Raw genomic sequence first — 27,685 nt, 5'->3', positions numbered from 1 at the left:
TTGATCGAGCATGGTATCCTGGCACATTAACTGGGGGCTCGATCAACCGCAGTCGTTTCATCAGTCAAACCTGCAAAAGAAGACGGGAATTAATGCCCATATTTCAACCAAAAAAACAAAACAAAAAACGAAAAAAGAAAAAGAAAAACGGTTGACATAAAAAAAGAAAAAAAGGTTCTTACCTACAGAATGACGGGACTTCCCAAATCAGGAAGCTCGCGGTTGGCCTTTCTGTTATCCAAACCAAGAATGGTCTCCCCTAAGCAAAGGCATGCTGGGCTCTTGCGCAGCTCCATTTGTTCCACTAGGGTCAAAAAATGGGGGTCACCTCTCATCTCCTTGTAACCATGCCCTTGAAGGACATAGCAATGAAGTAGACAAAACCCGAAGGCCGTGTGCCTCACAACATAAGAAATAGTAGGGTCCTCCCTATTTATAAATCAATCAATAAAGTCAAACATATGGACTCCTTTCGAGGTCATAAGACGGTCCACCTCAGCCTTGGTCAATCCGAGCAAGTCTCTAAATTTACTTTTATATCCTTGAGAGCTAAGGGGTATAGCGGGTGCATTTTCTAGGTCCCATCCTCCAATAGCAGCTATTTCTTCAGGGAAAGGACAAATATCGCCTCTGGGAAAGGCAAACACATGAAAATTTGGGTCCCAATACTCAAGACAAGCATCCAAGAAAGGCTTCACAACTTTGACTAATTTGAGACTAAACATCGATCCCAAATTAAAAGCACCCATGTCGTGTTTCTCAATATTCGTGAACTCATTTGTCCACTCCTTGAGACGAATTTCAAAAGCAACCATAATGTTGAAATTTTTTAGAAGATATGAGAGCTTTTATGCGATAGACGGAATAAAGACGAATGAATTGTGTGAATAAAAGTTTCAAGGGGTCTCTATTTATACTAATCGCTATTTTCTAATTTCTGTCGAGGTCTGACTAGCTGGGGAAATAACGCAGCATCTGCTGCGCCTCTTCGAAGAGCTCTTCCTGCGCCTCTTCCCCAGGCCTTTTTCCGTGATTTTCAGATTTGGATCTTTCCTAATTTGCTTTTTGCTATAATTTCCTATTCCTATAGGGTATTATTTGGGTAATTCCGTCAAATTACCAAGTTTTATGTTTCCTAATTATTTTCGGGTTCGCTTTTCGAGACAAAGTCGACATTTTCGCCAAACAAGCACACTTACCTATTTTATTTTATTTTCTTTTTTAGGGGAATCATTTCACTCCTCCTTTTCAATACATTTCACAATTTTACATTTGTTTTTAAGTTTTTTTTAGGGGGTAGCCCTCCCTACTGTCTGGCCATTTTGCACATTTCTGGGCATTTTTTGCGCATTTTTCAATGCATTCTTGGACATTTTTTCATTTTTGCTCATTTTCGGGCCCCTTTTTTTCACTTTTCTCATTTTGCGCCAATTTAAGCCACCCATATGTTACGTGTTTTACGTGTAAATTCTATGTAAATTTCGACAGCACGACGGCACAAACCGTCACCTACCAAACCTGTTTTTAAGCTAACCTGCAGGAACATCAAACACCCAGAAGCATAGGCACTCAGGCCATCATATATACAACCAAAATGCGATATATACATCAAACTGGGGGCTCTCGCCAAAAATAGGTCCGAAAAATCAGAAATAAGTTCTAAAACGTATACAAGACAACAACAAAAAAGGAAAAGCAGCTAGTTCTGATCGCCACTCAACTCAGCTACGGTCGCCTCGAGAGCAGCGATTTCAGCGTCTCTGACCTCCAACTCCCTCAACAGACGAGCTGTCTCCTCCCGGGACTGTGCCAGCTCGCGTTCCAGGTGACACTCTCTCTGCAAATGATGAAGAAATACCTCATTTCAATCATTTCACTAAAACGCAAGGAGTTGCGATAAAATTCAAAAATAAAATAAGAGAATGAGAGGTTCATACCTGTCATCCCCGACCACCAACAAGTGCCTCGATGGCCGTGGCTCGCAGCCGGTTGGCCATCATCCATAGCGCCACGTGCTGAGACGGTGCCACCTGCATTTGAATAACAAAAAGGTTCAAAAAAAAGGAGAAAAAGGAACAAACGCATTCTTATGCAATAAAAACAATAAAGACAGTCAAAGCTGGGGGCTTAACCTCCTCACTAGGTGCCGCCACTCCTCCAAACCAGCGTCCGTCACCTCCTCGCCGAAGTCGCAGATCTCCGAGATCGTCGTCACCTTTGCCGCGTCGGTGTACTCGAGTGTCTCTGGGTATGCTGGGGGCTCGGCGCCTGCCACCTTGATCTTCTACGAGGTTCAAATAAGCTCTTATTTGGCGATCTTCGGTCATTTGTCAAAACAATTCGAAAACAGAAAAGTAAAATACTTACCATGATCGGCCACAACGCCAACCTCCGGCGAACGAACTCGGAGTACTCCTCGCCAGGAAGGAGAAGGGCATCACCGCTCGCGTCCGCCAAGTCAGCCTCTCTCTCGGCATCTGAAGTCTCGCTAATCATCGTCCGTGGAGGATTGATGGGAACCGCGAAGGTGTCACAAGAGAACTGCCAAGTCAAACGCTCGCCCACGTACCACACAGGTCCTATGGGCGTCCTCAGCAACAACCGACTCGAGCTCCTAGGACGAAGGACCTCAGCCACGAAAGCCGGAGCGTCAGGGAAGTCCTCCCAAGGCCTGGGCACCCACTAAAACAAGGAAACAAGGGGTCATTCCTATGATCGGCTCTAAGCGGGAAGGGGGTCATTCCTATGATCTCTCCTAAATAAAAGACATAAATAAAGAAAGGTAATCAAATAAGAATCAAGGGTACTTACGTTCTCCAACTTCAGGGCATTTAAGCCCCTCTGACAATCATCGTAAGAAGAGCGTCGGCTCTTCCTACGGCACACTACCCAGTCTCTCACGACAGGGTACGCCCTCGGCTCAAGATCCGTCCTCTTGGGCGCGAAGTTGGGAAAGTAGGAGTACACCCACGCCTGCAGACAAGACAATCATTTATTTTTCTATGATGATGATCTTTCATATATAATTTAATAAAAACAAAGAAAGGAAGGAATAATTATCTTTTATAAATGCAAAGGAAAGGTTCATACCTCTAACAAGAGTCCAGGACCGACAGGAGCGAGAGAAGTCCCCATTCTCCATCAATTCAGGACGTACCATGGCCCTCATGTACCGAGGGAGGGCCGCAAAGCCGGGAGTAACCCAGTTCCACCGACCTAGGCTACTCAAGTCAGACAGAAAAGAAGAAGCTTTGTCGACAGCCTCTTCCCTTATCTCCGAGGTAAATCGAAGACAAGAACCACCACAACCACAAGCGGGCCCTCTGCTCCGCATTACAGGGAGGAGGAGCCACCTTCCTCCCGTCCATCGTCACCGTCGCCGGGGTCCTACCAACAAAGTAGTCCCTGACGTAAGAACTCGGCACCAACCCAGGAACGCTGGCAGCACCCTCTGCCAGATTCAAGCCGATCAGCCTCCTCGCCTCGGCTGAGTCCACTCTCATGGCCGTCAACGGCCACACCAAAGCCGCCTCTCCACACGGCAAACCCGAGATCATTCCGTAGTCCTCCAAAGTGACCCCGACCTCTCCAAAAGGCATATGGAAGGTCGAGGTCGTGTCCCAGTACCGATCGAGGAAAGCTCGAATCAGGCTAAGGTTAGCCCGAATCTTCCTTTCCCTGATCGCTCTCCAAGCTCCCACCAGAGCTCCGAAGGCTCCTAACTCGACGATGGCCTTCTCCTCCTCCGACAGTCTCCTGAAGGCGTCCATCATCGTCGAGTAACCAAAAAATGACCTCACGTTCCCAGCCTCCTATATCAATTCGAAACAATGCTATCTTTAGCACAAGACAAATGAGAAATGACACGGCAAACAGATAGGAAAGGTTATAAAGAAATGACAAGTTCGGGGCTTACCAGACTCCTCGCCGTCCTGTAATATAGGTGGCTCTCTGCCGCCCAAATGAGATGTCTACCATCCCATTTCTCTGCCCACTCGGGTGCACCCACTAGCTGGCGACCACCACGTCCCACGTTGGCCCGCCTCGGGACCTCCTCAGCCTCCTCCTCGACCACCTCCTCTCTCGCTCCCCCTACAAGAGCAAGAGAAGGGTCGAGGTCTACGTCCATCGAAGCCCTCCCTGACGTAGAAAGAATGTCACTTGCAAGATTAAAGTAAATCAGGCCACATCAAGCCACGACAAGCCTCGGTAAGGTCGTTTCAAGGTTTTTCAAGCCCTAAAAGTGGCCTTTCTCGCCATCATTGGCCATTTCTTTCAAAACCCGGCCACTCATGTGGAATAGTGGGTCAAGTCATGTCTATTTTCAAGCAAAGTCATGGGTTTGAGTCAAAATTTCGGCAGCATTTCGCTATAATAGCGATTATGCCCTAGAAATGTGTCCTGAAAAAGTTATCACAAATAAAAAATCCGACATAATAAGAAGTTTACCCATTATACAAGGGTTCCAAAACACTAAATTTCATCAAAAATGGACAATCCTAAAGGCATTTTCGAAGCAATTTTCGAAGCAGCTGAGAAACCGTCTCATTTCGCTCAAATTGTCAATACTTGACGAAAATTCAAAACGAATATATGGTTATGTTCCTAACATTGCCAATCCATTTCTAATATCAATCTTATCAAAAAAATCCATTGGAGGCAAAACCCCCAAATTTTCGACATAAAGGGAGGGAAACCCTAATTTTTTTCGGCTTTAATTCGATCAAAAACAAGAATTAAAACCAAGAATGTGATGCATACCTCGATTAGTCATGATTAATGGCACAGATTGATCAAGTTTTGACGGATTTTAGTTGGAATTTGAGAGAGTTTTGAAGGAAATTATGTTTTTGTAATTATGAATAATACACGGTTTTAATCGCGTTTTACTCAGGCAGGGACAAGCCCAGGAAAAGACGCGGCACCTGCTGTGTCCTTTCCAAGAGCCGCAGCTCTTGCTGCGCCTATTCCCCATCTTCCTTCCAGCTCAATTTTTGAAAATTCGTTATGAGATCGTTATTTGTGGGCCCATGTTTTGTGCGCCTCTTTTCCAACGCCTTATATCTTATATTTGGTTTGTTGGGCATTTAATTTCGTCCGGACCCGTATATTTTTCTAATCAGAATGCAAAGCTGTCACTATGTTTTGTCTCCGAACAATGATTTTTGTTGAACCAGTTCACGAGCTTCTCAGTCATTATCGGGGTTTCCCTTGCAACAACCGAGCAGATTCCAGCGGTGCTTACGACGCGCCACTATCAGTCAAGCCTCTATATTTTCCTCGACGGTGTTTAAGACACGCCTTTATCTATACATTTATTATCTCCACGAGAGTCCACGACAGCCAATGCACTTCTCGAGAGATGGAGTTTGTTTGAAAGGAAATACAAGCAGATCTCCCAAGAATGATTCAATCCAGACAGAGTCATCCTTATTTTCCGCAGCGCAGCGATATTTTGCAGTATTGCTTACTCAAGATTTCTTCCATGACGATTAAGATGTTCCTGATCGTCAATAGGCTCCCTAGCCTTTTCTGCCGACGTCCTGCTAACCTCAATATTATTTGTTTCCTCCCGGAGTTCGGCAAAGGTGTCGATCTCCCGAAGTTCTCATACCAATCGTCCTTTTTTTTGGTTCGTATACCCAGGTTCATACACCTAGCTCCTTAGGGCCCCACACCCTAGCATAATCCTTATATATCTTTTAGGTCTTACCCTCAGCTCCTACGCTTACCTCAACTCCTACGCACCTGGAAACATCTCGGGAAAGAAGTCTCAGGTATGGTTTCTTCTTATGGCTGGCAAGCCTCCTTACGTAGTCTAATGGACTTTAAACGACCCTCTTCGATAGTCGACAGACTCTAAAATGTTCCTGACGACAGGTCCTTGATTCAGACTCCTTGAACCGCATCGCGTCGCCATAGTCGTCAGGTTGTAATCTTCGATTGACCTGATGGCTATACTTTGACTTTCGCCTTGTCCAAGCCTCAGTCAAAGTCGGAGCTCTGTAGATACCTCATTTCTGCACCTCCCGCCAACCACCCAATGGTGATTGGGCCGCATGTTTGGTACGCGGAACGATTTATGACAGTCCGTAAGTTTATCGTCAAGTGATAGCTTAAGTACTTGTGTCTACCCCATGGTCATCATCTACATGCCTATACGGTCGTTTTGACAGTAATTATAGTTCATTTGGAGTCCGGGTCAAAAACCGCTTCATTTTCTAAGAAACCGATTAAAATGCCGAGTCGGAATGCTCTAGAATATTCCGGATATTTATTCCATAATTTAATTTTTTATCTTTTGGTAAAATATATCTCGTATATCCTATTTTAAGGAATAAGGAAGTATAGATCCACCGCAACTCCATAATAGAAACGCGAAAATCTTTCTTCCGCAGGAGGAAACCTCTGGGGAAATGACGCAGCAGATGTTGCGCCTCTTGGAAGGATCACATCAGCTGTTGCACCCTTTCTCCAGCTCGTTTCTGCCTGTTTTCAGATTGTTTCCGTGATTTCTTTTCAAAGTTTGAGTTATTCCATAACTCTTCACATATTTTATTATAAATAGAGACCTTCGGTCTCCATATTTTTTACGCGAGTGTCCGCCCTTCTCTTCTCCCTTTGTATTCTAAGACCGTGCTCTAAGCTTTTGACGCCTACATGCTTGATCAATTGACCACGTAAGCTCAGATCATTCTGAGTTCCAGTCACGTTGTATGATCGACCAATCTGACCACTACATATCAATCAACTTAATCTAAATCCTCTAACGAGGGCACTTTCTTCATACATTCGAGTCGAGTAATCACTAAACGTTAACTTCGTTAATCTCGTTTTGTCAAACATGTAAGTCTGAGGGTGTAAATCCCATCTTTTTATTGTATTTTATTTTTTGTACCAACTAATGTAAGATTCACGTCAAAAATACATTCAAAACCGACTTTTAAAACCCTTTTATCAAACTATTTTTATGGAACAACAGCAACCAGACGTCGAGAAGAAACGCAGCCGCAGCTGCGCCTCTTCGAAGAGTCGTAGCATCTGTTGCGCCTCTTCCAGAGGCTGCCGCTGCTCCTGCTCTTCTTCTTCTTCCTCGGTTTTTCTGTTGTTTTCGTTCCTTTTGTTTTATCTTCTTATTTTCTTTTCTTTGTACATAAAGTAGATTTTTTTTTAAATTCCTTTCAAATTGTGACGTTGTATTTACGACCTAAATCCCTTATAATCAATATTTGCGGGTTTTCGTCATTAGATCAAACCCGGATTTTAGAAACTCGATTTGCTCATATCAAGTTTCTGGAATTCGTCCTCTGTACATGTTTCCATTGCTTATTTTCGGTTTGTTTAGTTCATCCAAGTTCGTTTCCGCCGTCATATTTAAACCTAATTCGTCTTAATCCGTTTATAATTCTTTCTTAACTCGTTTTGACCCGTTTAAATTCGTGTTTATCGCTTTTATGACGGTTATACATATAACTAATATGTTAAATCACTTTCACTTGAGTCAAATATCGATAATCAATCATAAAACATACCAACGAACATTAACTACCCGCAGTTCTGACTTCACAGCCAGAGTTCAACTCAAGAACAAACGCAGTAATAGCTGCGCCTCTTCCAAGGGACGCAACACTGTTGCGCCTGTTCTGAGGTGAGTTCTGTCCCTGAATTTCCGTTCTCGCTTTGACCTAACTTTTAATTACGTAATTAATTGACTATTAACCGTAATATCACTCTTAATCTGTCTTATTTTTGTTACTTTAATTTGTAACCCTTTTGTTTTTTTTCTTTTCTCCAAATTTCCTTCTTGAGTGTATTTTTGACGTAAATCGGTTAAATCATTGTAATTTTAATTATTGATATTTTATTTATTGCTATTGTTTAATTTCTTGTATGATTTCTTTGGTTTTCACATGTAATTAATTCTAACTCCCAATTCGGCATAATTGAATGCTAATTATTTGTTCACCGACATAGTTTAATTCACATATTAGGATTAAAACGTTGTTTGTTGCATTGCATGCATATAATCGACAATATATCAAGTATAAATAACTTCCCTAATCATTAGTAGAGGTCGCTATCGAGGCGGGCGGGATTAGGTGTTCGATTAAAGAGCTGCCTAATACGTACCCTTACTCCTTACTCCAGATCTCTGTGAACATCCGTGTTCATTGGCATCCACGAGAGTCATTCTAGACATAGAACGCTAAGGGTAACGAGTTCTTAGTGTTCATGTCACTACTTTGTGTCTTGACATGGCACGAGGTATTCGAACGGTTCCATTTTCCCATAAAAATTGGTGGCGACTCCACAAATGCAACGCTTGTCCCAAGCGCCCCCTGGACCATGTCCACAGGTTGCCATATCTTTCCTAATTCAAGTTTTACTAATTAGTAGTCTATCCAGTTTTAGGAAAGTTTCCAATTTTCATAAAACCTGGATTAGTTAATTATTCCATTGGTTTTATTTCCTTCAATTAATTTCTCTAAAAGTATCAGGATTACAATAAGGCAATTTAGCCATAGATTAATCGTGTAGGCATAGGAAAGTCGTTGTTTCCTTATTTCCTTCGAGGTGTTGGTTCTGGCTAGTATAAATAGGGAGCTATTGTATCCTTATTTCACATCCAAGAATTATCAATAAACTTGTAAAGTTTCGTTCTGAATTTCGTTATTGTTTGACGCGTTTTCAAACATTAACACGAGTTATAGTCAATAGGTCTTGATTATAATTCACAATTGGTTGAGCTATAGGTCTTGCTCGAGCAAATATCCCAGTGGTTCGTTTTCTTCATAGATCTCGAATCAAATATCCTTTATTTTATTTGTTTCATTCATATTATTAACACATAAAAATTACCAAGTTCTTAATCAGACAGTCTTCAAAGTCGTTCAAATCATATAAACACGACAATCAAACAGTTCTAAGCACTGTCCAGTTTTATTAATTCCGCTGCAACACTAACGAATCTTATTCTTTCGAGTAATTTTCTTATCATTAGGTTTGGATACTGCATGTTATAGGGAAGACACCCTCCTATTCTGTGGCACAAAGATGTGTGGGATAATTGGTGTGTACCTAAGCACTCACTTATTAACTAGTTAATTCATTATGAGGCTTTAAACACTAGGGCGAAATTTTTTCACTTTGCAGATTTGTGACAGCAATGCTTGTGTAATTTGTGAAGATGGTGTGAAAACACATAAGCATCTCTTTTCAGATCGCAGATCTGGTGTTGGGATTAAGAATCAGATAGAAGCCTGGCTGCAGATTAAATTGGAAACTGATAATTAGGCTCGAAACGCGTATATTTGACAAACTAGACCTATAATTTGCCTATGGGGTTGATTGAACTCAAGACCTATTGAGAAACATTCTAGTTGATGTAAAACAGTATGGAAAAACGAGAATGAACAGATCGCTGAACTGTTCGTTTGAGTTTGTTAATTCTGTGATTGTGTATGTCGTGACAAGTAGTAAATTTGCAGCGGAAATTGATTTGTTTGGACTGAATATTTCGTGATTAAGGATGTAACCGGATAGTATGGTGAATTCCTAGTCCTAACCTCGCAAGGTGTCAAACGCAGATTCACGCAATCAAGCTCGCAAGGAAGATCTAAAGATTAAGCTCGCAAACCTAATCAGAATAATGCTCACAAATGTAAACAATTTTATTGCTGGAAATTCGATGGTGTTTCTCTGATCATACACGGCCTAATATACTCCTAAACGAGGTCATAATTCGACCCAAACCCTAGCTTGGAAATTAAGCTATCGTTCCCTTTCCTAAACTAACTAGGAAAATTATTCCCCTTTCCTAAACTAACTAGGGAAGTAATTAAAATACTAAAAACTAGAATACAATCAGATTTAGGGTATTCTAATTTGACTAGGATTAGGAAAATCTAGCTTTCCTAACTTTATTAGAAATAGTAATTAACTAACTTATTATTCCTACACGATTTAGGAAACCGTGTATCCTAATCATCCTAGGAGCCGTGATATGCAGCCCCAGAGCCGTGTTATGCAGCTCCCATGCCTTCCCATTTTAGCATCAACACATTACTCGATCCAAGCTCAAATCCTTTTACTAGTTGAGTTACATTTCGACTAATAAGGATCTCATTTGCTTGTTCGAACATGCTCCCGCATCATTCTCTCCTTCTTTTTGAGAATTTGTCCTCAAATCCTCGTCTTCTAGATACGGTGATAGGTCGCCTACATTGAATGTCGCGCTCACCCCACCATATTCACTCGGCAACTCCAGCTTGTATGCGTTAGAACCATAACATTCGAGGATCTTGAATGGACCATCTGCTCGCGGCATCAACTTATTCTTCCTTTTGGACGGAAATCGTTCCTTTTTCAAATGTAACCACACAAGATCGCCTTCCTTGAAAACAGGCTGCTTTCGATGTTTATTAGCCTTCTCTTTGTATTTAGCATTTGCCTTCTCAATTTGAGCTCGAACTTGTTCACATACTCGGAGAAATGCAGCTTGTCTTTCTTTGGCTTCAAAACTTAACACATCTTTCTTTGGAATGGGCACTAAATCAATTGGCAGGCATGGATTCACGCCATAGACAATCTCGAATGGAGCTCGTCCTGTCGTCATTGATGGTGTACGATTATAAGCGAATTCAGCATGCGCCAATTTGATATCCCAATCCTTTGTCTTTGTTACTAACCAATCCCTGCAATAGACTCCCTAGAGTACGGTTGGTTACCTCGGTCTGACCATCTGTTTGTGGATGGTGTGATGTACTGAAAAGAAGCTTAGTCCCCATCAAACGCCATAACGTTTTCCAGAAGTAACTAAGAAACTTCACATCTCGATCTGAAACAATAGTAAGAGGTATTCCATGTAATCGAACGATCTCTCTATAGTACAAATCAGCCACTTTAGTTGCATCATCAGTCTTGTGACACGGAATAAAATGCGCCATCTTCGAGAATCGATCAACTACCACCATAATCGAGTCCTTACCCCTCCGAGTTCTCGGCAAACCAAGGATAAAATCCATGCTTACCTCATTCCATGGCTGTATGTGCAGTGCAGGCGGAGGTGTATACAAGCCCTTGGTGAACGTGCTTTTAGCCTTTTGACATACCACGCATTTCGCCACAATCTCTTGCACGTCCTTATTCATTCTCGGCCAGTAGAAGTGTTCACTTAGGATGTCACTCGTCTTATTAACTCCAAAGTGTCCAAAGAATAGCCCCGCCATGAGCTTCTCGTACCAACAACTCCCTAATCGACCCATTCGGAATGCATAGCCGATTACTCTTGAAGAGATAGCCATCACGAAAGATACAAACCTGTCGGATCAATGATTTCCTTTGAAAATTCCGGATCGGACTTGTACGGTTCCTTGATATGTTCGAAACCAAGAATCCTTGCATCCAACTCAATCAACAATGAATGCCTTCGTGATAATGCATCAGCCACGATATTAGAACTTCCCGTCTTATATTTTGAAGAAAACGTGAATGATTGCAAGAATTCTACCCATTTGGCATGTCTTTGATTTAACTTTTGCTGTCCATGGATGTGTTTAAGAGCCTCGTGATCAGAATGTAAAATAAACGGCTTCGGACGCAGATAATGACTCCAATGATCCAATGCTCTCACGATTGCATAAAACTCCTTGTCATAGGTTGAATAGTTCAACCTTGCACCGTTTAATTTCTCATTTGAAATATGCAATAGGCCTCTTTTCTTGTATTAACACGGCACCAATCCCAACACCACTTGCATCACACTCGACTTCAAACAATTTATTAAAATCAGGTAGTGCTAAACAGTCCAGGAGCATAGCTTGCGTTTCACTTCTTCAAACGCCTTTGGGCGCTGTTAGTCCACACGAACTCTCCCTTCTTGGTTAGCTCGTAATTGGAGCCACAATCGAGCTAAAACCCTGGATGAACCGTCTATAAAATGATGCTAAACCATGAAAGCTTCGCACCTCTCGTAGTTGATTTGAACCGGCCAGGCTTGAATGACATCGACCTTGGATGGGTCCATACTTACTCCGTCTTTTCCCACAATATAACCAAGAAAGACAACACTTGAGACCATAAAAGTACATTTTTCCAACTTACCATAAAGCTTCTGATCTCGCAAAACTTCAAACACAGCTCGCAAATGTCGTTTGTGCGACTCTTCATCTTTGCTATAAATCAGGATGTTGTCAAGATAGACCACCACAAATTTGTTAAGGAACGGCCTTAACACTTCATTCATCAACCTCATAAACGAACTAGGAGCATTGCATAATCCAAACGGCATCACAAGCCATTCATATAACCCTTGCTTCGTTTTAAACGCGGTCTTCCACTCATCCCCTTCTCGAATCCTCATTTGATGGTAGCCACTCCTCAAATCCAGTTTAGAAAAGACACTCGAACCAGAAAGTTCGTCAAGCATATCATCAAGTCTTGGCATAGGGAAGCGATATTTGATTGTAATGTTATTTACCGCTCTACTATCAATGCACATTCTCCAAGTCCCTTCCTTCTTTGGCACTAATAACGCAGGCACCGCACATGGACTTAAGCTCTCTTGAACATATCCCCTATCTATCAATTCTTGGACTTGTCTCTGTAATTCCTTTGCTTCCTCTGGATTACAGCGATAGGCCGGTTTATTAGGCAATTCCGCTCCTGGAATCAGATCTATTTGGTGTTCAATACCACGTAAAGGAGGTAACCTATCCGGTAATTCATCCAGGAAACACATCCGGAACTCTTCTAACAACTCCTGTACCCCACGGTCATCACACACACCAACGGACCCCAATTCACGAACCCAAAGACATAAGTTCGTTCTCCACGAGCTAAAGCCTCTTCAACCTCCCGAGCCTCCATAAACATACTCCCCTTCTTTGTTTTAGAGTCTCTAATCTTATTAGGTGACATAGGTTTCAGATTATATCTCACATTACCCTTCATCACGCTATACACATTGGCTCTCCCGTCATGTTCAACATTTCTATCGAATTGCCAAGGCCTACCCAATGAGAATGTGGCATGCATTCATAGGAATTATATCGCACCACACCTCATCAGTATAGGGTCCTAGACTCAACGAAACTAAGGCTTGTTTCTTAACTTGGATCCCATTCTCCCATTCACCAATGTAATTTATATGGTTTAACTCGGTCTTTAGTTTGCAATTTCAGTTCATCAACAAGGTCCCTTGCTACTACATTAGCACACGATCCACTATCAATAATAAGATTGCAAATTTTACGGTTTACCTTGCACCGAGTATGGAAGATTTGCTCCCGTTGTTCATTCTCGGTGAACCCGTTTCCATATGTAAATTACGCAGCACTAAACACTCCTCTTCACTCAACGGATCCAAATCGTAGACTATCCCTTCACCATCAGTTTCAACATTCTCTTGAACTGTTTCATCTTTCGCGTGACAAATCCGGAATTATATCACATAATTCTTGAAATGTTAGGGCTCGTTTCTGAGGACACTCGTTTGCTATATGACCATAGCCTTGACACTTGAAACAACGCCTCAAAGAACTCCCTTTTGGCTCGGCAACACCCTTTCCTTTGTCCTTGGGTTCTTCTTTCGGGGTTTCTTTAGCCTTGCTAGGAGCTGGCCTGGAATATGAGTTGGTTCCCGAATTTTGTCCCTTGGAATAAGTATAAGGTTTTCGTGCCTTATCATGCTTCTCAAATTTCAACGCCAATCTGCAAACATCGCTAAATCCATCGTAATTCTGGATTTCTACCTTCGTTGAAATAGCGGGTGTTAGGCCCTTGATGAATCTCGCCACCCTTAGCTCTTCTTTCTCCTCAAGATCGCACACAATTGACATCTTCTCAAATTCCTTGATATATTCAGTCACCGACATGCTTCCTTGCTCTAAAGATTGGAGCTTTAAGTAGTTATCTTGCTCATAATCCCTTGGCAGGAATCGCCTCATCAAGTGCTTCTTTAATTTGATCCAAGATTCGATCTTGTCTTTGCCTTCCTTTCTTCTTTGTTTTTTCAGATTTTCGTACCATAAAGATGCATACTTTGTAAGTTTCAAGATTGCAACTTTAAATTGCTTCTTGTCATCGTATTCTTTATACTCGAAAACACTTTCAAACTTGTCTTACCCAATCCAGAAATTTTTCCGGATCCATCTCGCCATCAAAGTCTGGAATATCGAGTTTTAAACCCCGATCATCATCGTTCTTATTTTTTAACTTCATCTTTGGTCGCTCGTCCTCTTCTTGATTCGGATGGGGTGTCCGATTCTTTTTCTTCTCTTTAGCCTTCAACATGCTTGCTATATTTTTTAACACATAAGCCATCTGATCCATCTCCAACTTCAGCTCGTTATGACCATCTTCCCATGTTTTCGGACCTTCTTCACCGTCTTTAACCATGACTAGCAACGTCCCAAGACAGATCTATTAAGGAATAAATCGAACTTAGCTCGGTAACCAATTTGATGTAAACAAAGTATGGAAAACGAGAATGAACGGATCGTTGAACTGTTCGTTTGAGTTTGTTAATTCTGTGATTGTGTATGTCGTGACAAGTAGTAAATTTGCAGCGAAAATTGATTTGTTTGGACTGAATATTTCGTGATTAAGGATGTAACCGGATAGTATGGTGAATTCCTAGTCCTAACCTCGCAAGGTGTCAAACGCAGATTCACGCAATCAACCTCGTAAGGAAGATCTAAAGATTAAGCTCGCAAACCTAATCAGAATAATGCTCACAAATGTAAACAATTTTATTGCTGGAAATTCGATGGTGTTTCTCTGATCATACACGGCCTAATATACTCCTAAACGAGGTCATAATTCGACCCAAACCCTAGCTTGGAAATTAAGCTATCGTTCCCTTTCCTAAACTAACTAGGAAAATTATTCCCCTTTCCTAAACTAACTAGGGAAGTAATTAAAATACTAAAAACTAGAATACAATCAGATTTAGGGTATTCTAATTTGACTAGGATTAGGAAAATCTAGCTTTCCTAACTTTATTAGAAATAGTAATTAACTAACTTATTATTCCTACACGATTTAGGAAACCGTGTATCCTAATCATCCTAGGAGCCGTGATATGCAGCCCCAGAGCCGTGTTATGCAGCTCCCATGCCTTCCCATTTTAGCATCAACACATTACTCGATCCAAGCTCAAATCCTTTTACTAGTTGAGTTACATTTCGACTAATAAGGATCTCATTTTCTTGTTCCGAACATGCTCCTGCATCACTAGTTGGGCTCGAAACGCGTCGACAACAACTAAAACTTGGTATGTAAACTACACACTCAAATTAGAGAGAAAACACAAGTGTTTATATTATTGTTTTTCTACGAAAAATGCTTGATTTCTTACAAGCTCACAACCAGGCCTATAAATTTCCTTCAACATGTCAAGAAACCGTTCAAAGCTAATTAAGGGTAATTAAGAGGGTATTTACCCATGAGTTGTAACCGAAAAAAAACATTTAGAGGGGGTGTTAAGTGCAGTACCTATCCTAATTAACAACAACCATTACTACCATCATTTACGCAAAACATTAAGAGAAATAATCAAGGAAATAACTACTAATAAATAGGTGTTTATTTAATCCAAACATAGGATTAAACACACATGCTCCCTTGAGCTAGAATAGCCGTTCACCATGGCTGCTACGGACCTAGCTTTAGCACTCGTGCTTAGCTTCACCAAGCCCCATCGCTACGCCAAATAAGTCCTTCAATAAAGGTTAGATAATACAATTACTATTTTTAAATAGAAACACGGAACCGTTATTGCAACGACGGTTGTTAAATATATACCACAGTTGTACAAACACGCGACCAATATATAAAATCAATAACGGATCTATAATACCATTATCACAACTCAAGAACGGTTATAAAACTGTTGTTAAATATGTTTATGGCAACAGGTATACTTTTGAGAAACCGCCATCTTAATAACGGTTTCAAATCCATTGTCGCAGTCTACTATTGACAACGATTTAGTGGTACCAAAACCGTTGTTAAATATTATATATGATAACGGTTCATTTCGTTATCTTAGTTAATTTAATGTCAAAATTTAACGACAGCTTTATTGCATTCAAAACCGTTGTTATATTTATCTATTGACAACGGTATCTAACTGTTAGTATTTTTATTGATAAAACTTTGACAACGGTTCTGTTTAAATAAACCATTGTAAAAGTTTTGAATTCGACAACGGTTATCGTTCGTTATGTTATATTTTAGGCGGTTTGAATGGGAGGGAAAATATGTCAACAGTTATTTATCTAAATAAAACCGTTGTCAAATAATTGTTTACAACGGGTTGTTTTTAACCCATTTCGTTTTTAATTATTTTTTATTTTAGAAAAAAAATTGTTTTAGCTTGTTCAAGCAACTGTTGAAATGCTATTTTTCAGTAGCGTTTCTAGGAGCTGCAAAAATGCTATTTTTTCAGCAGCTGCTGAAAAATAGTATTCTTGTGCACTGCAAAAATTCAATACTGTATCAAAATATTACACGCCATGATCAATTAAACTAAGTTAAAAAACAGTACAAACAGGATGACCAAAAGACAATACATAACTTCCTCAAAAAAACAAAAGAAGCCAATACACAACGGCTCTATATATACACGTACATAAAGCATGAGCAAACTATTGAGACCCCGCTGATGAAACAATATAACTAGCCCACATATTTCTCAAGTGGGTGATGTCCTTTGGCGAATAGTCTGGGGCTTTGTTGAATATTAGTGGAAACTACAATTCAAAATATACATAACCAAAATAGACAGAATACATGGAAGTATAAAGAATTGAACTCAATTTATGTTTGAAATAGTTTTCTAATCACACTAACCCGTGTTGGAATGGTAGAATAATTTCCGTTGATAACCTCCCACATGGGCTGACTTACGTAAAAGGCGCATTGTTTGTCGACTGGTGCTTTAGGAGACTATTATATAAATCACACACAAATCCGCTGAATTAGATAATCAACCTCTCGCATAAACATAAATTAATTGATATGAGTAATTATTAAGAATACACTTACTAATGGCGTGATAAATTGGGATCAGTTGTTGCTTTCATATTTCCCAAGTGGACATAATCTTCTTTTTGCTTCAAAAACACTAATTCATAAATATACACACTTGCCATTATTATTTGCATATATATGGCTGAAGTCATACAATAACAAATGACATTATTGAAGGTTGTAAACTTACTCAGTTATCATCTTTACTATACTGTCAGAGGGTTTGCCTTCGCGAGAGTCAATCTAGTACACTGTTTTTGTTTCCACTTGGATTGCCATTGGCACCCAATGCTTCCTATTCAATTTGGGACATTGAACTGTTAATTCATTTACACGCATGTAAGCATGTTAATAATAAATTTATAGAATTGTGATTAATTACCATAATCACATACTATACATACATATTCTCATTGTAGGGGGCAAGCCATAGTTTTTTTGTCGACATCAACCGACGAGCGATATTATTGATTTGTTCTGCGTATGAAATTCTATGCACAGAGAACGCCTTAGGACACAAGAATCCGTAGGCGTGAATTGGGAACTTCCTCTCAGGGATCTGATTATTCAAGTACCCATTACGCCACATGGAATGAAGAATGTTATTGTAATTGATAATTTAAACAAACATAATTATTCGTAAATGGAAATGACTAAATAGTTTTATTAATAAAACTTACTTCATCCAAATCAAAATGAGAACAACATCTAAATTGTCAAGGTCGACAAATTCCATCAGCTGTTTTGGGTCCAGTACGGCTATCTCAGTTGCGCCCATAATTTCCTCTTCAATGTTAATCATGACTACATCCACTCTGGGCGACTTCTATACAGCAAGGTTGTGCAAAGCCTTCAGCGAAGTAGTTTTCATTTTTGTCTTATAGGCACACGATTCATAATAAGAATCATAAGCAGGCTTGACTGCAACAAAAGTATCTGGCTTATATTATATGTCATGTGGTTTTGTTTTTGGGGGGAGACGTAGCCCTTTCGGTGACTTTGTCCGTTGATGTCGTAGTAATAGCTTTAGCTACCGCCATGACTTTGTTTAACTTCTGCAAATGTAAAGACTAAAGTACTTACGATATGTTAATATTCGTACCCTAATATATTTAAAGAACAAGTAATAATTAACGTCTGCATATAGGTACCTCGTTGATGACAACATTGAAGAGGGCGTCAGGCCATTGCACATAAGAACCTAGGGCTTCTTTCCAATAAGTGACCTCCTCGTTAGAAAATGGTACTTTTAACTTCGTATACTCGTCTTTATATATTGGGACACTTCCACTTTCCTGCATTTGTCACGAAGGAGTATACCATGAACCTTAAGCTTTTGAAGCCGGTCGTAAATGAACACGTATCCTTTGGCAACATCAACTTTCTGTTTCCCTTGTAAATAGAACATACGATAAGCCACCTTGCAATCGCCCTTCACGACAGTTTTAATCAATTAGTACGCATACATGCACTACCTTTAACAAATTTCAAAAGTAAAAAACGTGTATGATATGAATAATTATAAACTAGCAGCTATTACCTCGCCAAAAGCCGGAATTGTCTTTTTCGGTGTTGAGAAGAACGTCTGATCAACCACCTCCACCTCAACCTGTGTCATGGACTTCCTGGCTTCCTCTTCCTCTTAAACTACCTAATATTGATCCTCGACTCCCACCTCAGTCTCCTTTGCCATTTCCTTTACCCTTGCCATGTCCTCCTCGGCTTCCTTCTCTACAGTAACATTTATCCATATAACACGTACTCATTTTCCAAATCATATAATACATTGTATAAAAGACATAAATATTATTACCTTTTTTTCCCTCCTCCTCCTCCTTCTTCTCCTCCTCTGCTTCCTTTATGACTTCTTGAGCCATATCCAACTCTTCCTCTGATGGCTTTTCCCCACCATTCTCAGCATGGACATGGCCATTTTCTGTAGTTGTGTAGTAGAAATTATTGTCAGCATATCTAGTTATAAATTATGTTGAATCAAATACAATATTTATATGATTACATTATTGGAATCATCACCACTCATCATCCTTCGAGGAGTTTTCCAAAAAATACTTAATGATACCAACATGCGTCGATACCTCTCTCACACGACCTAGATGCTCTGCTTTGCCGATTGCCCTAGCAAGAATGTCATCGCGTCCTTGAGGCTTCCATTTTCCTTTCTCTACCCCCTTCTCACAAATCCTCTACATACACAAAAAAACATTAAGCAACTTAATTTTTTTTAAAGTCACAATTATATAACTCCGACCACCAAGGGTAGGAGTGACATATTAAGTTAAACTTATAATTTTCTCTTTGATGTCCTTATCATATTCAGTTTCTGTCTCTTCATTCTTAGGAATGAAACCTTCCACCCAAACATCGTGACGATTGAATTTTCCAAGCTTTGCCTTCAATTCATTTATCACATTAATATTCTCTCAAAATATGTATGATTACTATGAACATATATAACATCCAACTAAAACACCTAATAGTCTAATACTATAGGAATTATGTACTTACAAGTTTCAACTTAATCAATCTATAATCACCTCAGGAGCCATAAAAGACGGTCTTTTTCTTTGAAATGTTCGCATTATTCCTCTCACTCATAGCCTTCATCAAATAAATTGTATCGAGAAACGTGACAAATACTGAACTAAGTATACTTTTTCACTTATTAAGTTACCTTAAAATTGTCATACTGCCTATAAGCGATATAGCTATCCCAATGGTCCTGAATGACATACGGATACTTCTTTGTGTGTGGTTTCTTGTTCATCTCCCCAGTTTCCTTGTTGAACAAGTGGTTCCCAACAATTTTTAACTTCGAAGATCTGAGGGCTTCCCCTGCCTTTTATTTAAGGTACTTATCATACTTTTCGGGGACAACATAAGCTAACTGCATATATGATGAGCATAGTTGGTTTGTTTCGACTAATACACATATCAAGTAGTGTAACACTCCAAGAGTTTGAGTGGAAAAGTTGTCCCACATCAGGAAAATAAGGAGCTTGTGATATGTTTATAAAGGATTCCACCCACCACTTAGTAACAAGGCCTTGTGCTTTTGGTCTTAAGAAAGGAGAAATGATGGGCCAAAGGTACACATCCCATCTTATTGGGGTTTTGTTACGTCGGTGGTGGGTCGGGTTGTTATAAATGGTATCAGAGCAACCCTGCGACCATGTGGTGAGCCTGTGGTTAGGAGTACCCGGGTCACCCATATAGCGAGGGAGAATTCTCGGCTTGGGTGCGGTCAGCTTAGAGGCACAACGAGGACGTTGTGTTCTTTAAGTTGGGGAGTTTGTAACACACCAAGAGTTTGAGTGTAAAAGTTGTCCGACATCGGGAAAATAAGGAGCTTGTGATATGTTTATAAAGGATTCCAACTACCACTTAGTAACAAGGTCTTGTGCTTTTGGGCTTAATTGAGGACAAATAATGGGGCAAAGGTACACATCCCACCTTATTAGGATTCTGTTACGACGGTGGTGCGGACATGGGCCACTTGCACGCGAAGCCAATCTTTGGACGTACAACACTCTGAAAGCCATGCTCGGTGGCGTAATAGAAGCTTTTGACCGGATCGTTTTAGATCGGTCAGTTTCATCTCAGCAAGGGTCTCGAAACGATCCTATAGATGTTCTGAGTCGCTACCAAGCAATTATGGGATGCCTGGAAACCGTTCGAATCTATTTATACCTAAGTCAAACAAGGCAAAAAGCGGTGCTTGCAATAGGTACTAAAGATGAGGAATCGTCCCTCTTTAGCATCCTATCTCAAGTTTCCGAGTAAGAGGTTAAGGTACGTATTGGGAAGCCCTTTAATCGGACACCTAATCCCACCCGCAGTAGCGGCCTCTACTGATCGATCTTGGTTGGTTGAATGCAAAAGCGGGTAAATGCATTTATGCGCATTCACAAGTTTAAGCCTAACATGTGAAATTTACTATGTCGGTTGTTTATCCAAATATCTAGTAATTGATATCAAGTTTGATTTAATGTTGGTTTGCATGCAAGACGGACACCAACCATCCATTACCGAGTTAGGTTTATGGTGCATAACGTTATCCACTTATCTTGGAAAAGTGTTTTGTAAATTCAAAGTAAAATGTAGACTCGTTAATCTGATCCGTCCTGTATTGTGGTAAACCGAAGTCAGGATCATCTTAGACGAGTGCTAGAAAAGAAACAGGAACTACATCTGGCAGCCTATTGAGGTGCGAGCCATAGGGCGATGCATGGGAGCCTGCTCAGATTTGAAAACTGGAAACCAGAGGGCCTGTTTAGGCACGAGGCCGGCAACGACCTAAAGGGGTGTCTCCTGGTTGTTGAAAGTGTGTGTGAAATCGTTTGTTAAAAGAGTGTTAAAACCCGTTTTGTTGAAAAAGGTTGTTGAGAACGCTAATGTGCTAATATGAAGAACGGGACTTGAATAATCATTATTATGTTGATAATATTCGATGTCGGGTTCGGTTTTGCAAGCTTGACATGAATAGTTTTGTGAAAATGGATGTAAAAATGTTCATTATAAACTAATTATGTTATGTTCATTACTTTGTTATTAGTCAAAGTTTATCATCGTACTCGGATTAAACCGACATGGTATGTAGAACCAGGGATGATTATGCATGTATGACTAATATGGTTGTTTTGAAAATATAAACAAAAAAAATAAAGGGCTTTAAAGTATCCTTTAAAATGTAATTAACCAAATATTAATACCGAAACACCGATTAAATCGTCATGGTATAAGGAACCAAGAGTGAACATAATTTATGGTTAAAAATATTCATCATAAAAATGATTTGAAATGGTAAAAACCAATTGTGAAATGAAATGAAAGAATGAACTCAAACACATTTTGAGTTCAGACCTGGGCAGCCAGTATAGGCGCGAGCCGCCTAGTTGTGACTAGGGGCTTCTAGTTAAGGTCAAAACTCAGTTTTGGCTCATTCAAACTGTATTTTAGACCATGTTATGCATGTTTTAGCATGTTAAGGTCATAATAACAGATAAAATAACATGAAAGGAGAGGATTAATTACACCCTCATACTTACATGCTAGGTTGTTGACGTCAAATCGATAAAAGTGTAAGAACTTGTTAGGTCGAAAAACTCGGTTTGACTGTTTTTGTAAAGTAAGGAGTGTTACTTTGTTTAGTGATGGTGTACTTGGTCGAAATGGTCGCTCAAGTGATTTAATACACGATGACGGTACCAGACAATGTGTAAGGCTCGTATTTTCGATCGCTAGGTCGGAAATACGTGTAATTTGTTGACTTGGGAAGTAGAGGTCTAGAATTTGAAGGGATAAAAGAGGGGTCGACGCTCGCATACCTTCAAATGGTGGCATTTGAGGGGTATTTATAGAGGATTGTGTGGTTGTGTGCGTTATGAGCGACGTGGCCGTGTAGGCTAGTGGAAGAGGCGCGAGCATGTTCGCGGGTCTTCATGCTGTCTTGTCCCTATCACGCATTTGGAATCATGGTTTGTTCTATCCAAGGTTTTGGATGTCATGATTGTTGTACTTGACCATCAACTATACCATGTATACTTAGCATGGAAGGTTTTGTGATGTTTGTTGTTTGTGTTTGACTCGTTGTTGGAGTCGGGATTTAAATTTCGAGTCGATTTTTGGTCCGGTGTCGGTTCTGACTCTAGTTAGTGTCATTGCGACCCCGTCATCGTGCATAAAACACTCGAGGTATTTTTGAAATGTTTTGAAAATGTTTTGTTTTCGAAATCGTTTTATGGTTTTCGATATAGAGTTGTACAAACTTGATTAGGGTCGAAACCTTATCGTCTAAGCTCACCAATCAAAACTCTATTTATAATCACAACAAACTACTCTTAGTAGAGCGGTAAGTAAAGGTCGGATCCCAAGGGACGGGTGTTTTGGTAATCGTCTACCGAATTAGGTTAAACTAGGTCAAAGTGGTCTTATTCGTTGTATATGAGTTATATCATTTGTATGAATGCTGAGTATGGAAAATAAAGATGTAAATAAAGATTGACACAAGAGATTTGGTGACGCGGAAAACCCAATGTGGGAAACGACCGCGGGAAGGGACGGCACCTTTCCAATGATTGCACTAGCTTTAAATATGAGGATGGTTACAAAGACGGCAGCACGATAATCTAGCTAGCACAATGCGTTATGTTCGTGTGTTAGTTTTCGAATGAATCTTTCTCATCCTCCTCCTTGTCTATATATAGGGCCTAAACCCTAATAGGGTTTAGGTTGCTTGTCGCGTAAGTAAGCCGTGTCCGAATATGATTGGACTTCTTCCCATGATTTGCTGTCCGGAACACTATTCTCCCTTATCTCTCTGAGATCTCCCTAAAATCTCCCTGACTACTATTAGCGCGTAGGCTCCTCGTGGCCATTAGTTTGCTTAGCCCAATTCATCATACAAGTCCTGACAGACTTATCTTCTATTAGCCCAATGTGTAGAATATGGCCCAAACAGTTTGCCCTAATTCCTTGTGAGACACGCCTTGAGATGTCGAGTAAGGAATTACTAATTGAATTTCGCGCCGTCTTTTACACAGCTTCCCAAGCATTCATCATTGCCCCTACTCCTTCCCTCATTTCTCGGACCCTCTTAACCCCCCTTCCTTTATAATCTCAACCACCCCACTACTTTCCTTCATTCAATTTCAAAAATATTTCAAAACTCTTTATCTCCCTAAAACCCTCTTTCTCCTTTCTACTTCCTCGTCAAACTTCCGCCATTCCCGCCGGAGCTTCATCTCGCATCATCAGGTACACCCCCTTCTCCTCAGCCTCGTTTTCCTTTCTTTTCCTTTCAACCATGGGTAAAGCTCGCCACACCCCCTCGTCTTCTGGTCCGACCGACATGACCCCAGACCCCATTTTTCCATCTCGCAACCCCTTCACCCATCCCCACAACTGCGACTCCACCCTGAGTGCCGCCGACATCATCTTAATCAAAGAACTACTAGGGCTTGGCGAGGGGTGGATATTAGCATTCCTAACCCCGGCCAGAAGGCCGACGCATCTCCTGAGGGATGGGTCTGTCTTTATCTTTATCCTTTCAAATACGGCCTCCATTTCCCCTTTCCTAAATTGATGCAAGACTTCCTTCGGACCAATGGTTTCGCCATGGCCTAAATCGCCGCCAATATATCGAGGGTCCTTCTTTACTCCTTGTCAGCCAGCCAAATCACGGGCAGCACCATCGGTCTCGGTGAGTTGGCTCATATGTTTGAGATCCGGTCATTGGGAAGAGGCCAATTTTCTTTCCGCGGCCGTGGTGAAGCTCTTTTCAGGCACGTGTCCAAGTCGAAAGATGAGAAGTGGTTTGAGGAGTTCTTTTATTTGAGGAAGGACTCCATTCAGCCACCTGCCGACTACATCTTCGAGGATTGGGTCATACTTTGTGTAAGTAGCTACGCTGACAGCTTTTTGACTTTCACATGCTCACTAGCTTACTTCTTATTTTTGTACAGGCCCACATAACATGATCCGCCTGGGAGATTCTGTGTCTTCCTACAACAAGCTATTCTGCATTCCCATCTCTAACAGAAAGTTTCCTGACCTACTCCCTTGTTTTTCACTCGTCTCCTCCTCCAATCCTCAGCAGTCATCGTACAGCATGTCTTCTTGTAGGCCTCCTTATATTAATATATTTCTGTTCTCATCTGATGACCCCCGACGTCTGACATCTCGCTGACTGCATGTGCCAAAATTGATCCCATGGAAGCTATTCTCCAGAGTGCCAAGAGGAAGAGAGTTGACGGGAGCCCTCACATGCCTTCTACTTCCAAGAGAAGTGCCCTTGTCGCCTCCTTCCAATCTCCCCCTACTCGTTCCAGCACTGCTCATCCTGCTTCTGAGCCTCTGGAGGTCAGCCCTCTGTCACGCCATCCTCCTACTCCTCCAGCGAGCCCTGCTGCTGTTGCTGCTGGCGGTGGCATTATCGCCCACTTTCCCAAATTTTTTGGGAATAAAGATTAGGTGCCCTATTGGCCTGAGATAGATTAGCTCCTTTTTCCTTCACTCGTGGAGGCGTTTAAGGAGTTCTCCCCCGAGGAGATGGCCGAGAACGATGTGCACAATACTTTCATGGTACATATCCCTCTTCTGCTGCCTTGCCTGTTCTGAACCCTTTCTCGCTAAATTTGCAAACTATTCTTTCTTGCCAACAAGCCTTTCAGTCAGCACTCTACAACAATAAGATGATCAACGTGGTCCAGACCACTAGTCGGGCCACGCATGCTAAGAATCAAGAGCTCTTTATGACCATCGTCGACTTGGAGCAGCCATGTCTTGATCTGAGGGAGTGCGTAGCGGGGCTAAAGGCTGAGTTAACTGGAGCCAAGAAGAAGTTGAAGGAGGAAGCTGATCAACTGGAACGCACTCAAGAAGTGTGCAATACTTTCTCTAATGCCCTGAAGCGCTCTAATGAAAAGTTCAACGAGCTTATCTCCCTCGCCACCAATATTGTTGCTTATGCTACCTGGCGAGGCAAGATCAGTGGAATGCATGCTGCGCTGGCTGAGCCGCCTACCCTGCAATCCATAGAGGAGGAAGAGAGGCAGCTGGAGAGCCTTTACCCTGTTCAACCTGACTTGAGTGTGTTGATGCCTGAGGTTGGCGAGGTGAACTCCCCCGCATTGATGTAGCAGACCGCTGCTGAGGAAGTTGGTTCTTTCCTAGAAGCTGCCATTGTTGTGGAGGTTAAAGAGGCTGCTGGCGATGAGAAGGTGTAGCCTGGTCCTGTACCTCAAATGGGGAGTCAGCAGTAAAATGCAAGAGAGGTGAAGTAAAACCTCTCAAGACTCAAATTTGGTCAAACATTGATAACTAAACAGTCAAAATGCGTGTTCAATTCTTGCTGAAAATTAACGAAAACAAATCAATTAAGCCCGGCTTTGCACTAGACAAATACCGTTTGAATGGCGTGAAATGAACAAGATATGTTTTAATCCGAACACGAAGCAATAGATTAAAACTAAGACTAATCCCAACACTAAGTAAAGAACTCGTCAAACCTCAAGCACTAAGCAAAGAGGGCGATTCAAGCACTAAGAAATGAATATAATTTAGAAGAAAACTCGTTTTCAACTTGGGTGTCAAGCTTGGCTTTTATACTAAAAGCCCTACACTCTTGACCCTCAAAAGTTAACTAAGATCTAAGGGCTCCTATTTGAGCTGAAATTTAAGCATAAAAACGGTCCCCTTGGTCTCATTTGACCTTACACAATCTTACAAAAAAATGACATAAAGTAAGTGCATAAAAAGTAGTATCCTTCCTTTGGCTTGTTCTATTGAGTTATTTATGATCACATGAACCCTTTGGAACACCAATAAAACCGGCATCATGCTTATGGTAACTTCCAAAGGTGTTTTAGAACTTGTTTGAGCAAAAGAGAAAAGATGAAAGCGACCCTTGCAAGACATCTCCCAAACCGTGCCAATGTCACCATCTACACCGTTTTGTGCATTTTGTTTCATTATTGGTGGCCCTCCTAAGCAAATGCGCCTAGATAAAAATACTCCATATTATTCCTAGAATTGAGTAGTACCATTTCTTAATATGAGTTCTTAGACGGTTTTTGAGTTTAACCTCGTTTTGCATGACGGGGTCTCAACCGTGGCTTCTTGGGTGTTCTCGGGTTGTTCCTCTTCAATCTCCCCTTCTTAAAAAGGATTTGCCCTCAAATCCTCGACATGATCATTCTCGAAATCTTCATAGTAAGGACTCAAGTCGCCAATGTTGAATGTTCCATGAACACCATATTCTCCGGGATGATTGACCTTGTAGGCATTTGGACCGAGTTTCTCGACAATTTCAAATGGACCATTGGACCTAGGCATGATTTTTTTTTTCCTCTTTTGGGGGAATCTTTATTTCCTCAAGTGAACCCATACAAGATATCCGGGTTCGAAATTCTTGGTGACTTTCGATTTCATGGCTCCCTTTTGGTAGCCTTCATTTGTCTTCTCAATTTGTTTCTTGACTTGGGCATGTGTATGGAGCATTTGTTCCACCCTTTTCTTGGCATCATAATCAATAATATCTTGCTTAACCGGTGCCAAATCATTCGCCATAAGTGGGCTAACGCCATACACGACCTCAAACGGGGATTGCCCGGTACTTGAAGAAGGAGCTCTATTGAATGCAAACTCGGCTATGGCCAATTTAAGGTCCTAATCTTTTAAGGACTTGAGATCCGTGCCCCTTAGGATCCGCCCCAATGTTTTGTTTGTGACCTCGGTTTGACCATCGGTTTGGGGGTGGTGGGAGGTGCTAAAAAGGAGTCTTGTTTTGAGTAATTTCCACAAGGTTCTCCAAAAGTGACTCATAAACTTAGTGTCTCGATCTGAGACAATGGACTTGGGAACCCCATGGAGCTTGACCACCTCCCTTAGATACAAATTTGCAACACTAGAAGCATCTTCGGTCTTCTTACAAGCAATGAAGTGAGCTATCTAGCTAAACGATCTACCACAACCATGATGGAGTCTTTCCCTCTTTGTGTTCTTGGCAAGGCGACAATAAAATCCATACTAACTTCTTCCCATGGTTGATTTGGGATGGGTATGGGCGTGTACGGTCCTCTTTGGATGTAAGATTTTGATTGTTGACAAGGAGCACACCTTTTAATCGCATCTT

General features: G+C 41.1%; 1 protein-coding gene across 1 annotated transcript; it reads right to left on the bottom strand.

Annotated features, from left to right (window-relative positions):
* Window positions 1–13,415: 13,415 nt before the first annotated feature.
* Window positions 13,416–13,946, bottom strand: LOC141619439 (uncharacterized). The gene has a single exon (XM_074436459.1). It carries the CDS (start codon window positions 13,944–13,946, stop codon window positions 13,416–13,418), a length of 531 nt encoding a protein of 176 aa, XP_074292560.1.
* Window positions 13,947–27,685: the final 13,739 nt, after the last annotated feature.

Source organism: Silene latifolia, chromosome X (genome assembly GCF_048544455.1).
Source record: "Silene latifolia isolate original U9 population chromosome X, ASM4854445v1, whole genome shotgun sequence".
Classification (NCBI taxonomy): Eukaryota; Viridiplantae; Streptophyta; class Magnoliopsida; order Caryophyllales; family Caryophyllaceae; genus Silene; species Silene latifolia.
Note: the sequence above shows the minus strand (reverse complement) of the source record. Positions and strands in the feature narration are given on the sequence as shown.

Coding starts and splice junctions, on each gene's coding strand:
- LOC141619439 (XM_074436459.1), bottom strand. CDS start 13,946: ATGAGGCGATTCCTGCCAAGGGATTATGAGCAAGATAACTACTTAAAG.